The following is a 12,479-nucleotide window of genomic DNA, read 5'->3' on the forward strand; positions in this document are numbered from 1 at the left end:
TAATTGCCCATTACAGAATCCCCGGCACCCAGCCTTTGAGACCATAAAATAACATTATATCCTTTTTCTACATTCTACATGCTGCAACATGAACATTTCCTTCATGCTTTACTCTTTGAACACATTCTAGTTAAAATCATGATGATCATATTTATATATATTTAACTTTTTCCCCATTATTTGACATTTTAAGATTGCTTTCAGCTTTTCACTTTTACACATTTTATAAATTTGTATTCTTTCTCAGAATAGATCTCTAATAGTTGAATTACTGGGTTCTGAGGGAGGAAATTTCATGTAATGGTTATTCACTTAAGTTCATTCCTTGGTTGGCTTTGTTGACTGCTAGCCATGTAATCATTAGTAAGATGCATAACTTCTCTAAAGCTTAGTTTCCTTATTTTAATATAGAGAAAATATTTACTTCATAGTATGTGAATGCTCAGCATTGTATATGAAAAAAGTAACCAGAGCCAAGGCTGACTCTCAGTCAGTGCTAGCTGTTATTTTTGTACTTAAAAAATACTTGATGTAGGTATTCATAAATGACAGGTAGATTTTACCTGTTTACACTTCCAACTTTTGTAATGAGAACACTTAATTAGATTATAAAATTTTGAGTTAGAAAATGAACATGAAGTTGATTCCACAGGATTGCCACTCATTTGTGGCACTCTACAATACCCACTTGGGATAATGTTTGCAATTGCGAAACAATATGAAACCCATAAAACTATGGAGCGTGTTCATATTAACATCTAGATCGCGTTGCTTAAAAGTGTCCATTACTTGCACGGATGAGGCCCTAAGGAAAGGTAAAGTGCGGTTTCCTTTCCCTCGAAGGAAATCCAGGCTGACCGACAGCTGTTAGGCATTAGAAGGACAAAGACCAAACTGGATATCCAGCACTGGGAGAAAAAGGGGAAAAACCCAGTGGATCTCCGCCTGTTTTACCGAGTTATGCTGCTCTAAGGAAGAGCGGTCCGGGGGGCGTAAGCGGTGAAACTTTGGCTATTTCTATCCTTCCAACTGAGAAACCCTCCTCGAAGTTTCAGCTCATTGGCTGCTGCTTTCTGTCCTTGCTTCTTCTGGGAAGCTTCTCCGTCTCCCTGGCAACCCGAGCTGCCACCAATTGCAGCTAAGAATTGGTGGTCACATGGCCTCTGCCCCTTCCATGCAGAGGCAACATGGCGGCCTCAGCAAGCTGTAGCTGCGAGATTTGAATTACTTCACTCGTAGCTGTTGCATTCCTGACGATGGCCTCTGTGGTTTCGTGCGATTCGCGTCCGAGCTCAGACGAGCTCCCTGGGAACCCCTCTTCACAAGAAGAAGATGAGGACTGTGATTTTGAAGATCCGGTCACCGACTCGGGTTCATATTCCTCAGCGAGTAGCGATTATGAGTAAGGTTTTCAAAGAGGGACAATTAAGCCCATCCCTTCAATCCAGAGAATATACACGTGGGCTGGGGGGACTGCAAGGGTGTTGGCGTGGTTGGAATCGAGTATTTGGGGTTCTATAATAAGTGGGATTTAATTGCACAACGTTCCATTGTATGGTGGTGTGAGCAGAAATGACGATGCCATTCTTTGCTACTGTAGGTTTTTTTTTTTTTTTTTAATGATTCTTAGATGAGGAGAATCTCCTCTTTCTGATCATGGGCTCTGTGTAGGCCACAGGACGATATATCTGTAACAGTGTTCAAAAAACTCTTCGTTCCGATCACAGTGTCTTCTTGCTTCTTTGGTGGGGTCTTTGTGGCATGATATCTTTAGTATTTGGAGTGGAGAGACACCCTACACGTTTTATAAGGCAGTTGTTAAGTTTATGTAGATGTTTTCTGTTATGGAAATGAATAGCTATATAACAGAAGGAATGCCCACCCATAGTCTCACCACCAAGGACAACCTCTCAGCACTTCTGGATATTTCTGCTGTATTTTCCTATGCATCTCCATGGTTTTCTTGTTTTCCATTTTACGTCATAATTTAATTTTTAAAAATACAGATACCTAAAGGTTTTCACTTTCTTAATAAATGCCATGAAAAGGTTATTTTGTTTCACAGTACTCAGTGCTACTTCATTTTTAAGAAAAATCTATCCCTTGCCACTATGGATGAAGAACTTTAGAAAAGTCAGTTAGCAGTAGCTTGAAGTGAATGACTGACTAATCGTGAAAAAGTTTTGGTGCCAAAATGTCAACTAACCCAGTAATGGGCAACCATACCTGGTTAGTTTTAGGATGACATTTTATGTGTATTTAGGAACAACAGTTACAAATAATTTATGTGTATGTAGGAGCAACAGTTATTTGGCAATTGTTTTTACCTATCAGTATGTAAAAGATTTTTATCATTGTCTTTAAAAGTATGGTGAAGAAACCTGCTTAATACGTTCTTGAAGACTTAAACAAATTTTTAAATATCATATTTTTTGTAATATGCTGTAGGCATTTAAAAAATAATTTTAAAATTCATGATTATTACGCAAGACTGCTGGAAGGAAACATGAATTACATAGAACCTTATTTGGTCTTGGTATGTGAAGCCATAGACAGTGTAAGACTCAAACTCTTGGTTTCTCGACATTTTACAGTCGCATACTTTTAGCCCAGAGAGAATCTGTAATTCATGTATGGTTGCACAGCTGAGTGTTGTCAGTGTGAGAATTCAAGATGCCTGATGCCAAATGGGCCACCATGACTTCGATGGGATTAAAATAGTGAACTTTGTTTCCTAGGAAATGACCAATCTGCGGACCTTGTGATAGGAGAACTTGTCACTTGAAAGTATTTCATGATTCAAAATACATATATATGTGTTATATTTTTGTAAAAAATGATCATTAAACTTTTCACATTTCAGTAACCATGCCAAATGTTCTAGTGTCTTTATCCTCCTAATAATAAAAGTATAGCAAATCCCTACCATGAGATGTTTTGCTGGTCTGTGTTTCAAGTCCTACCAAGCTTCAAATTTTAAGTCTGTCCTTTCTTGATTTGTAGGACGTGAAGGTTAATTTGCTGAACTTGCCAGAACGGTTTATGTTCTGTTCTTGCCTTATCGTAGATGTTTACTTCCCTAAGCTGCAGTCATCATTATAAGCAGTGGCCTTCCCAACTTGTACAGAACTACTCTTTAATCAAAGGTACAGGAATGCCAACCTTAGTCTTTCTCATTAAAGCAAAGACATGAATTTCCTATTGTATTTCATGGACTACATGAAGCTTACTAAGGAAGTGATACTGCATATTGATTCACATAAAGTATCCTAAATTTTCAAGGTTTTAGTTACCTGCATGTTCTGTGATTGTCAATATGGAATTTAAAAGTTTATCATCTTTGAGATAAAATTACATTATGGTAAATTCTGGTAGAGTCCTTTTAATAGGTTTGTTTTAGGTGTGTTAAAGAAGAGTTTATATTGCTGCAGTATGTCTTAAGTTGGCACATGGGCATGTACCCTGGGAGGCTTCAGAGATAATACTGGTGGGTTGGTTGGGTTGAGGGAGCCATTTGCTAGTTTTAGTATTAAGATAACAGAAATCATGCATTCACTTGCAACAATGCCAAGTTACCAGCTAATATGCCTAGTTCGTGTTACATAGAGTTTGTCAGTGTTATCACTTGGATTTTTAATTTTTCAAAGTGAATTTTTTGTTGTTGTTACGTCAGTTTTAAAACTGACTGATGGAGAGAAACAGGAATAATTTTAAATGAGATGTTAGTTGTTAAAGCTAAGGAACTTCTACCTAAAACACGAGGACTGACTGGAGAAGCGAGGTATGTCCTTTACATTTTTTTCTGGGACTTTAAAAATAGCATCATTGAAGGATAACTAATATACAAAAAAACTGCACATATTTTAAATGTACAATTTGATGTTTTGACATGTGTACATCTATCAAGAAAATGAACATATCCATCTCGCCTAAGAGTCTCCCCATGTACCTACTTACGTCCATTTATGCCTCTCCTGATAACCATTTATCTACTTTTTGTCACTCTATAGGAGTTTGTAGTTTCTAAAGTTTTATAAAGATGGAATTGTACACTATGAATGTTCTTTTTTGTCTGCTTTGTTTTACTCAGCATAATTACTTTGAGATTCATCCATGTTGTTGCCCCGTTAATAATTCATCTCTCGGCCAGGTATGGTGGTTCATACTTGTAATCCTGCTTTTTAGAGGCCAAAGCAGGAGCATTGCTTGACACCAGGAGTCAGAAACCAGCCTCGGAAACATAGTGAGATCCCCATCTCTAAAATAAAAAATAAAAAAATTAGCCAGGCATGATGGTACATGCCTGTAGTCTTGCAACTTGGGAGGCTGAGGAGGGAGGATCACTTAAGCTCAGGAGTTCGAGGCTGCAGTGAGCTGCAGTCACACCATTGCACCCCAGCCTGGGTGACAGCAAAATTTTGTCTGAAGAAAAAAAGTTCTTTTTTTTGTACAGCGAAGCCCTATCACCATTGTACACGAAAGACCTATTCTGAGCTGGACTCACACCTGTAATCACAGCACTTTGGGAGGCTGAGGAGGGCGGATCACCTGAGGTCACAAGTTCAAGACTAGCCTGGCCAATATGGTGAAACCCCGTCTCTACTAAAAATACAAAAAGTTAGCCAGGCGTGGTGGTGTCCGCCTGTACTTCCAGCTACTTGAGAGGCTGAGGCAAGAGAATCACTTGAACCCAGAAGGCGGAGGTTGCAGTGAGTCAAGATCGCACCATTGCACTGCAGCCTGGGGACAAAGTGAGACACCATTTCAAAAAAAAAAAAATCTATCATGTACCCTAGAACTTAAAGTATAATAATAATTTTAAAAAATCTATTCTGTACAGCAAAGCCCTAACACAAAATGTTTTGCTGGTCTATGATTTTTGTTCTGCCAGAGTTACATCATATCCCCAACTCAATGATGTGTAGAAATGCTGAAATTTCTCTCTTTCTTAAATTTTTAACATGGGAACATACTACTTGTGAAGAATCAAAATATTTCATGTAGACTCATGATGCCGTACTATTAACATCCAATTTAGGATAGCATTTTCTACTTTTTCTTCTGCTCTGAACACTGACTCCTTTTTGCTTTTAATTTAATATAGATTAAAAAGACACATGGTATATAACTAGGTTTATGATGAAAAATGGTAATACCCTGCTGTTATCTCTACTTCAGCTTAGTGTGTGAAGAGAATTCATTGTCTTCCATTTCTCCTCTAGGCTACCCATCTCATTTACTGACATCATTGTCTCCTTACTCTTGTCTTCAGATCTGATGTCTCTAGTACTGTTGACTTCCTTCTCTGGTTTTCTTTCTTCTCCATTCTCACAGGCACTGCCTTACTTAAAAGGCTTGCCTCTTACCTCTTGCCTCTTCCCTGTTTCCCATGCACCAGTGGAGCTGCCTCCTAACTAATCTGCATGCCTCTGATTTATCCTGTTTCTGGTCTTTCTTTCATACCACTGCCAGTTTGTTTTCTAAAACACAGTTCTAAATCATTTTTCTACTCTACTCAAAAGTTTGGTGGCCTTCCAAATAAATTCTAGATTCCTTAGGATGATTTCTAAATTTTAGATCTGTCCCAAGTCTTTCCTATCTCATTTTTATTGATCTCCCTGTTCATTATTGAAAATGATTATCCACTCATTCTCAAACTGACCACTTGCTTTCACACCTACACCTGTATGTACTTTGTTCTCTCTGTTTGAAATACCCTTTCTTCCTATCTCTACTTGTCAAAATCATTCAGGGTCCGACTTAAGTGCTACCTTCTCCTAGAATCTTTTCTGGTCTGTCTTAGACTATCCCTCCATCCTGTACTCTAGTCCTATAACAGTCCTTATTCCTGAGTGTTGGCACTTCCATTTCAGCCATTTGATTAGCTCTCTGTCCCATCAGACATCTTTAAAAGTACAGTAAAGTTCTATCACAAAATGTTCTGTTGCTGTATGACTTTGTTCTGCCAGGGTTAGATTGTATCACTAACTTAGTGATGCCTAGGAATGCCCCATTTAGCTGAGCGGGCAGGTGGTAGGAAATGTGACCCGGGGAATGAGATCACTATTAGATGTGTTCCTGATGTAGAAATGTATTAACTACAGTGAATGAACAGTTACACATTTATTGACTGATCCCTTTGCCTTCTTTGACATGCTTAACAGTTATTCTAATGTTGACTGGCAAGAAGAGCTTCAGCTCATCTGAGACTCCCTACCCCTAAGCTGCTATATCATCCAGCATATGTTTTAACGATTGAAATTCATGGTGTTCCTTTAGAAGATGATGAGAAGACCATCAAGAGTGAAAATTAGATATCGTTGGTAGAGCACAGAAAAGAAAACACAGAAAAGCATAGGCAAGCAAGTGCTTACTAACAAGTGCCAGATAGAATCCATATTAATTTGTTACAGTGTTTTTATTGTGTGTGGTTTTTCTCTCTTCCTAGAATTGTCCTGTTATACCTATTAGCACCACATAACTATATGTGTTGACCACTTTGGTAAAGTGCATTGTGCTTTGCCCACTAAGAAAAAAAGAAAAAAAAAAGTGTAATGTAACAGATTTGGAATATTATTTTCCTTAACTAAGGAAATGTGCAAGTAGGGCTGGCTGTTTTATAACTTCTTGTGTGGTAGTTAAGGAAATTGCCGTACTATTGCAAATGATGAAAAATGCTGGCATTAATGCAAATAAAGACCTGAGAGATTCAAATAACTATTAGAGGGGTATTAAAAGATTTAGTGTTGACCTAGATATTTTTGAATACGTCAGGAATGAGAAAATTATTAGCATTATCTGAGGTCCATTTTCTTTAATATATCTATGTTACAGCTTATGTTAGTGAACTTACTTATTTGCAAATTAGCAAGTCTTTCTTTAGGAAGAATGGCTCTACTGTTTACCACATCATTTAGGGACTTGAGTACCAATTAAAGTGCCGTAAAACGTTGCAGGCAGGCTATAAACATGCAGTTATTCTGCTTAAAGCAAAGCGGAATAAACAAAATAAGACTCACTGAAAGAAAACTGAAAAACATTTACACAGTAATTCTGCAGCTTGTACCATAGGGTCTTAGAAAATTTTGAAGGAGTGTTTATATTAGTGCTGAAATACGACCCATGTGCTACAAATATCTGAATTAAAACTGTTAGATTTAATTCCTTTCATTAATTTTCTTTTTATTTTTGAGTAAGTTTAGATTTACACAAGAGTTCCAAAGATAGTACAGACTTCCCATAAATCCTTCACCCAGTTTCCCCTGATGTTAACATCTTACACAACTGTTATACATTTGTCAAAACAAGACATGAACATTGGTCATTTCTATTAACTAAACTCCAAACTTTATTTGGCTTTCACCACTCTTCCATTAATGTTCTTTTTCTATTCCAGGATTCAATCCAGAATCCTGTATTGTCTGCTTCGTCTCCTACGGTCTGTAACAATTTCTTAATCCTTTCCTGTTTATCATAACCTTGATCACTTGGTTATGTAAGGTAGTGTCTGCCAGTGCTCTTCCCTGGAAAGTTACTATCTTTCTCTTTCCATACTCTGTTGTCCAGAAGAGTATAGTCACTAAGTCTATACTCAAGGGGAGGAGGGATTAAACTTCATCTCCTGGAGTGGGGATTATCTATATGTATTAATTTCTTTGATTTAGGGAAGTTGTAATGGAAGGTTAGGTTTTTGTGTTGTTATTTTTGTTGTTGTTGTTAACACATCCCCTTTCTTCTAACAGGGCTAGAACAACTAGTTTGGGACAACAGTCATTAGAATTCTATTAAAATTTCTTAATACAGTAATCATTTATCCTCTTTTTAAAAAATTGACACATAATTATACATATTTGTGGAATACAATGCGATGTTTCAATACGTGTATACATTGTGTAGTGATTAAATCAAGGCATTTGACATATTTATCACCTCATATGTTTATCATTTCTTTGTGATGAGAACATTCAAAAATCCTCTGTTCTAGTAATTTTGAAATATACACTATAATATTGTTAAATATAGTCTCCCTGCTATGCAATAGAACACCAGAACTCATTTCTCCTATCTAACTGTAACTCTGTACCCGTTGACCAATCTCCTGATGCTTATCTAACTAGGTACTAATCCTCTGGAGTAGGAATAAAGAACCTTCCAGGAGTATTGAACTGCAGGGTCTTTAAAGGCAGTGCCTAGCTTTACTTCTTGTGTCACTCTCACCCACCCTGAAACCTGACAAACTGAGATCATTAGAGACACCTTCATTTAATGCCAGTTAGAAAAATACAGAAACACAAGAGTTATATCTAGTAAAAGCAAGAGGAAGGGAACTAATATTTATTTGGAACTCAACCATGCCAGGAACAACATTATTGTATTTTCTATTGACAAGAGTCCTGTGAGGTAGCTATAATCTATTTTCTTTTTTTAATTTATTTTACCTTTATTTTTATTTTTTTATTTTATTACCTTTATTTTATTTTTTATTTTATTACCTTTATTTTTTTTTTATTATACTTTACATTCTAGGGTATGTGTGCACAACATGCAGGTTTGTTACATACGTATACATGTGCCATGTTGGTGTGCTGCACCCGTTAACTTGTTATTTATATTAGGTATATCTCCTAATGCTATCCCACCCCCCTCCCCCACTCCACAACAGGCCCCAGTGTGTGATGTTGCCCTTACTGTGTCCAAGTGTTCTCATTCTTCAATTCCCACCGATGAGTGAGAACATGCGGTGTTTACTTTATTGTCCTTGCGATAGTTTGCTGAGAATGATGGTTTGCAGCTTCACCCATGTCCCTACAAAGGACATGAACTCATAATTTTTTATGGCTGCACAGTATTCCATGGTGTATATGTTCCACATTTTCTTAATCCACTCTATCATTGTTGGACATTTGGATGGGTTCCAAGTCTTTGCTATTGTGAGTAGTGCTGCAATAAACATAAGTGTGCATGTATCTTTACAGCGGCATGATTTATAATCCTTTGGGTATATACCCAGTAATGGGATGGCTGGGTCAAATGGTATTTCTAGTTCTAGATCCCTTAGGAATCGCCACACTGTCTTCCACAATGGTTGAACTAGTTTACAGTCCCACCAGCATTGTAAAAGTTCCTAGTTCTCCACATCCTCTCCAACACCTGCTGTTTCCTGACTTTTTAATGATTGCTATTCTAACTGGTGTGAGATGGTATCTCATTGTGGTTTTGATTTTCATTTCTCTGATGGTGAGTGGTGATGAGCATTGTTTCATGTGTCTGTTGGCTGCATAAATGTCTTCTTTTGAGAAGTGTCTGTTCATATTCTTCGCCTACTTGTCGATGGGGTTGTTTGTTTTTTTCTTGTAAATTTGTTTCAGTTTTTTGTGGATTCTGGATATTAGCCCTTTGTCTGATGAGTAGATTGCAAAAATTTTCTCCCAATCTGTAGGTTGCCTGTTCACTCTGATGGTAGTTTCTTTTGCTGTGCAGAAGCTCTTTAGTTTAATTAGATACCATTTGTCAATTTTGGCTTTTGTTGCCATTGCTTTTGGTGTTTTAGACATGAAGTCCTTGCCCATGCCTATGTCCTGAATGGTATTGCCGAGGTTTTCTTCTAGGGTTTTTATGGTTTTAGGTCTAACATTTAAGTCTTTAATCCATCTTGAGTTAATTTTTGTATCACATGTAAGGAAGGGAACCAGTTTCAGCTTCCTACATATGGGCTAGCCAGTTTTCCCAGCACAATTTGTTAAATAGGGAATCCTTTCCCCATTTCTTGTTTTTGTCAGGTTTGTCAAAGATCAGATAGTTGCAGATGTGTGGTATTATTTCTGAGAGCTCTGTTCTGTTCCATTGGTCTATATCTCTGTTTTGGTACCAGTACCATGCTGTTTTGGTTACTGTAGCCTTGTAGTATAGTTTGAAGTCAGGTAGCGTGATGCCTCCAGCTTTGTTCTTTTTGCTTAGGATTGACTTGGCAATGCGGGCTCTTTTTTAGTTCCATATGAACCTTAGTTTTTTCCAATTCTGTGGAGAAAGTCATTGGTAGCTTCATGGGTATGGCATTGAATCTATAAATTACCCTGGGCAGTACGACCATTTTCACGATATTGATTCCTCCTATCCATGAGCATGGAATATTCTTCCATTTGTTTGTATCCTCTTTTATTTCGTTGAGCAGTGGTTTGTAGTTCTCCATGAAGAGGTCCTTCACATCCCTCATAAGTTGGATTCCTAGGTATTTTATTCTCTTTGAAGAAATTGTGAATGGGAGTTCACTCATGATTTGGCTCTCTGTTTGTCTGTTATTGGTGTATAAGAATGCTTGTGATTCTTGCACATTGATTTTGTATCGTGAGACTTTGCTAAAGTTGCTTATCAGCTTAAGGAGATTTTGGGTTGAGACTATGGGGTTTTCTAGATATACAATCATGTCATCTGCAAGCAGGGACAATTTGACTTCCTCTTTTCCTAATTGAATACCCTTTCTTTCTTTTTCCTGCCTGATTGCCTGGCCAGAATTTCCAACACTATGTTGAATAAGAGTGGTGAGAGAGGGCCTCCCTGTCTTGTGCCAGTTTTCAAAGGGAATGCTTCCAGTTTTTGCTCATTCGGTATGATATTGGCTGTGGGTTTGTCATAAATAGCTCTTATTATTTTGAGATACATCCCATCAATACCTAATTTTTTGAGAGCTTTTAGCATGAAGGGCTGTTGAATTTTGTCAAAGGCCTTTTCTGCGTCTATTGAGATAATCATGTGGTTCTTGTCTTTGGTTCTGTTTATATGCTGGATTATGTTTATTGATTTGCATATGTTGAACCAGCCTTGCATCACAGGGATGAAGCCCACTTGATTATGGTGGATAAGCTTTTTGATGTGTTGCTGGATTCAGTTTGCCAGTATTTTACTGAGGATTTTTGCATCAATGTTCATCAGGGATATTGGTCTAAAATTCTCTTTTTTTGTTGTGTCTCTGCTAGGCTTTGGTATCAGGATGATGTTGGCCTCATAAAATGAGTCAGGGAGGATTCCCTCTTTTTCTATTGATTGGAGTAGTTTCAGAAGGAATGGTACCAGCTCCTTCTTGTACCTCTGGTAGAATTCGGCTATGAATCTGTCTGGTCCTGGACTTTTTTTGGTTGGTAGTCTCTTAATTATTGCCTCAATTTCAGAGCCTGTTATTGGTCTAGTCAGAGATTCAACGTCTTCCTGAATTAGTATTGGGAGGGTGTATATGTCAGGGAATTTATCCATTTCTTCTAGATTTTCTAGTTTATTTGCATAGAGGTGTTTATAGTATTCTCTGCTGGTAGCTTGTATTTCTGTGGGATCGGTGGTGAGATCCCCTTTATCATTTTTTATTGCATCTATTTGATTCTTCTCCCTTTTCTTCTTTATTAGTCTGCTAGCCGTCTATCAATTTTGTTGATCTTTTCAAAAACCCAGCTCCTGGATTCATTGATTTTTTGAAGGGTTTTTTGTGTCTCTATCTCCTTCAGTTCTGCTCTGATCTTAGTCGTTTCTTGCTTTCTGCTAGCTTTTGAATGTGTTTGCTCTTGCTTCTCTAGTTCTTTTAATTGTGATGTTAGGGTGTCAGTTTTAGATCTTTCCTGCTTTCTCTTGTGGGCATTTAGTGCTATAAATTTCCCTCTACACACTGCTTTAAATGTGTCCCAGAGATTCTGGTATGTTGTATCTTTGTTCTCGTTGGTTTCAAAGAACATCTTTATTTCTGCCTTCATTTCGTTATGCACCCACTAGTCATTCAGGAGCAGGTTGTTCAGTTTCCATGTAGTTGAGCGGTTTTGAGTGAGTTTCTTAATCCTGATTTCTAGTTTGATTGCACTGTGGTCTGAGAGACAGTTGGTTAAAATTTCTTGTCTTTTACATTTGCTGAGGAGTGCTTTACTTCTAACTATGTGTCAGTTTTGGAATAAGTGGGATGTGGTGCTGAGAAGAATGTATATTCTGTTTTTTTGGGGTGGAGAGTTCTGTAGATGTTTATTAGGTCCGCTTGGTGCAGAGCTGAGTTCAATTCCTGGATATCCTTGTTAATTTTCTGTCTCACTCATCTGTCTAATGTTGACAGTGAGGTGTTAAAGTCTCCCATTATTATTGTGTGGAAGTCTAAGCCTCTTTGTAGGTCTCTAAGGTCTTGCTTTATGAATCTGGGTTCTCCTGTATTGGCTGCATATATATTTAGGATAGTTAGCTCTTCTTGTTGAATTGATCCCTTTACCATTATGTAATGGCCTTCTTTGTCTCTTTTGATCTTTGTTGGTTTAAAGTCTGTTTTATCAGAGACTAGGATTGCAACCCCTGCCTTTTTTTGTTTTCCATTTGCTTGGTAGATCTTCTTCCATCCCTTTATTTTGAGCCTATGTGTGTCTCTGCACATGAGATGGGTTTCCTGAATACTGCAAACTGATGGGTCTTGACTCTTTATGCAATTTGCCAGTCTTTGTCTTTTCATTGGAGCATTTAGC

The 12,479-nt window shown here is 37.6% G+C and overlaps 1 protein-coding gene across 2 annotated transcripts in view; it reads left to right on the forward strand.

The window, feature by feature from the left end:
• The first annotated feature begins 1,154 nt into the window (after window positions 1-1,154).
• INTU (inturned planar cell polarity protein) overlaps window positions 1,155-12,479 on the forward strand; it is a 116,101-nt gene continuing 104,776 nt past the window's right edge. For both annotated transcript variants that reach the window (XM_033215204.1, XM_033215205.1), the window contains exon 1: window positions 1,155-1,402. In XM_033215204.1, the coding sequence (XP_033071095.1) occupies window positions 1,257-1,402 (146 nt within the window). In that variant the 5' untranslated portion in view covers window positions 1,155-1,256. The remainder of the gene's footprint in view (window positions 1,403-12,479) is intronic.

Source organism: Trachypithecus francoisi, unplaced genomic scaffold, assembly GCF_009764315.1.
Source record: "Trachypithecus francoisi isolate TF-2019V2 unplaced genomic scaffold, Tfra_2.0 Lachesis_group1, whole genome shotgun sequence".
Lineage (NCBI taxonomy): Eukaryota > Metazoa > Chordata > Mammalia > Primates > Cercopithecidae > Trachypithecus > Trachypithecus francoisi.